The sequence below is a fragment of the Labrus bergylta genome, chromosome 11, assembly GCF_963930695.1.
Source record: "Labrus bergylta chromosome 11, fLabBer1.1, whole genome shotgun sequence".
Classification (NCBI taxonomy): Eukaryota; Metazoa; Chordata; class Actinopteri; order Labriformes; family Labridae; genus Labrus; species Labrus bergylta.
The window spans coordinates 24,744,095-24,747,308 of NC_089205.1; the positions used below are offsets into that span (position 1 = coordinate 24,744,095).

The 3,214-nt window shown below is 39.0% G+C and overlaps 1 protein-coding gene across 1 annotated transcript in view; it reads left to right on the top strand.

The window, feature by feature from the left end:
* The window catches only part of zmp:0000001236 (mastermind-like protein 2), a 39,715-nt gene extending 37,593 nt beyond the window's left edge, over positions 1-2,122 (top strand). The window contains exons 3-5 of the mRNA XM_020634910.3: positions 168-326; positions 416-524; positions 616-2,122. Coding sequence (XP_020490566.1) covers positions 168-326; positions 416-524; positions 616-1,472 — 1,125 coding nt within the window. The 3' untranslated portion in view covers positions 1,473-2,122. The remainder of the gene's footprint in view (positions 1-167; positions 327-415; positions 525-615) is intronic.
* The last annotated feature ends 1,092 nt before the right edge of the window (positions 2,123-3,214 follow it).

The window sequence follows — 3,214 nt, forward strand, 5'->3', positions numbered from 1 at the left end:
TAGAGTTTTGCCCTCTAGTGGTCAAAACGGATTGTTGCATCAATTCTTTTTTTTTTTTTTTTTTTGTGCTTCTACAAGAGCTTTCACTGATCTTAACTCCAATCTCCAAGCACAACAAAAAGAAAGAGGCAATATAAAATCCTTCTATTTATTTCTTTTTTTTTTAGGCTGGGCCTCCCGCTCCAAGGCTGCCCACCAATGGAAACTTAGGAGTCTTGTCAGCTCAGTCACAACCGCGGCTTCCAGCACCCAACAACCAGCAGAAAGGCCCGGCCAAAACCATGCAGAGACAGCTGAACCAGCAACAGCTCACCATTAACAACTCGGTAAGCTACATCGATATTAGAGATTGCATTCATTTGGTAGAATGAATTATTCAAATGGTCAGTTTTCACAACCTCGTCTTTCATTTCAGGACAAAGATAGTATGCACGATCAGTACAGTCGTCACCTCACGAGACCGCCCCCTGACTACAAGCAGTCAAGAAGTATGGTGGGAGTTCAGCAAGGAAACGTGTTCACAGGTGAGTTACAGCTCTCACAAGTAAGGAAGGCTTTAACTGCTAACTAATGGAAATTGTTATAATCTAGTTTTTTTTCTTGAACTCTCTTCAGGTCAAAACTCCTCCCAGTCCTCCAGCAGTGTCCCTGAGAATGACCTTCACTCCATGACTTGTCACCTCCAGAGTGGGCCCGCTTCAAAGATGACTCCTTCCCCATCAGATCGCAGATTTGGCATCGGGACCGACTGTCATACGAGTTCTTGTATCGGTCCATTCCAGCAGCATAACAATCAGAATCGAATTGGACTACATCTGAATAAAACAAGGTTTCCAGGCCCGAACGTCCCGAACGTCCCGAACGTCCGTGGAAATACATTTGGGATGAACAATGTGGGAGGTGGTCAACACCCCAGAATGACAGCTGAGCTGCATCCCTCCGGGGCACCAGGACAGGGTGTCGGAGGCTTGATGAAAAATGTCAACTGGGGCTCAGCCAACAAGCAGGTGACACAAGGACTCAGTGTTAGGCGGCTTCCCAATCCCCTTCAGTCTCAGGGTGCACAGCTGGACATCCAGAACCATCCGTACCAACAGAGGCACATCGGCCCCCCCAACCAGGTAGCTCCAGATATCGGGATGCTCCCTCTTAATACTCCGATAAGGGACCCGGGCCTAAGACCGAGCCAGCCACTGATGGGATCTCCTTCAGCAGTGGGGAACCTGAACCAGGCCTCTCCTGAGCAGAGGGTACCAGCAGGAGCCTTTGCAGAGCCCAGTCCCAGCTCCGGTAGCTTTCAGAATAACCGGGCAAACCGTCTGACCTTTGACTTCCTCCCTGAGGGAGACAACACAGTTCCAGGCATCAACACAGACTCAGACTTTATCGACTCTCTGCTCAAATCGGGCTCTGGGAACGACGATTGGATGAAAGATATAAATTTGGATGAGATTCTTGGGAGTCACTCGTGAATTTTTGCTCAGAGATCGCTTAAAAAAAAATGTCCAGCACCTCAAATTATAGAGATAATGGATGTTAAAATGCAAGGGGTAACATTTTTTTAAATACTGTTTAAAAAAAAAAGGAATTTTATAAACTCATATCATTTGTTATCCTAGTATACTGTATTGTTTTGTATTGTATTTACTGTGAAAGAATTTGTGTTCTGTCCCTAGTACCACACACATTTTACTCCCGGTATATCGGCCAAGAAAGTGCTTTTTCTTTGCAGTCACTGTTCTCGTGGTTTGTTTGTCATACTCATGCTGTAGTGCTGTCGTATACCATAAAAATACCCAATTCACACTGTGAAAAGAAAACATTGCTGTGTTGCTTTCTAGTACATCATGGGATTCCAGGTTCCGTTTCTGAATCTGCATCCACTATTTAGCATGAAATGGGATTTACCTTCAGAAGTTTTGCTACCATTCACACAGAGAACAATGTTTTCTTACTTACTCTTCAAGCTTACTCATCTGTGGTAGATTTTGATGCAATTTAAATGATGTAACCATTAGAGTTCTTTTTTTTCCATGTGATATTTAATAATTATTGGGATAGTAATGAGACATTATAATACATGTAATTAATGAAATGATTTGAATAAATGAATATATAAGAAGTGTTGTTTGGCTTATCTTTTTTAATATCATTATTTGGTTTTCAATCAAAAGCAAAGATGGGACTCACTTACTTCAAATAGCCTGTTTATCTTTAGCTTTATTAATAAGCTGCTTTAGTTTGTATTATCATGATATTATTTTAGGCAAAGATTCTTTAATTAGATCAATAATGACTTCATCTTGCAACATTTGACTTACATAAGAAAGTACTCTAAATCCCTAGTCAGTTTTTCAAGCGGGACAATGTTTATTCTAACAAAACATTGAATAAAGAAATTATCATTTCAATTAAAATGCTCAGTGCAAAGTAACACACTCATTATTGAATGTGTTCAATATGTTTGTCTATCTATCTATCTGTCTATCTGTCTATCTATCTATACTGCCCTCTAGTGGTCACAAACAGGGACTGCGACACAAGCGTTTCCGGCGAACCCTTTCGAAATAAGACGTAAATGTGGATTTTAAAAATAAAACTCTTCCGCCGTTTCGATATTAATGACGAAAGACAAACTAGTGATAAATAGATTAACTTATATAGCCTATAAATATATATATATATATATTGTTGATTTAACTTAACGCTTTATTTGTCTGTGCTCTAGTCTGACTCATGCAAATAAAACTGAATGTATTCTGTTAAATCTGCTATATATGTAATGTAGGCCTACATACAGACTTTATTGTGGATAATATCGCAGATGCACACTTCAAATATTTGATGTATCATAGCTGCATTAATGAGTCAACATTAATTATTTAAATATATATTCCTTCATTTGCTAATGATAATAAAAGCTCTTTAAGGAGTGTTTAAAGGTTGTTGTTAAATATTTCTTCAGAAATACATTTTATATACACTATTTTTTTCACCTACTTGTCCATAGTGCATATTGCAGAATGTGCTTTGCAGCTTTGTTGTCCCTTTAATCACCTGTATGTGTATGTGTATGTGTATCTCCTGTAAATTAGTCTTTGAACTTTGTGAACATGGAGAAAAAAGGTAGTGCACATTAAGAATATGTTATATTTGTACCTTTCACATTACATTTTCTTATATAAAATCCAATACATTAAGACAAGAGGCATCA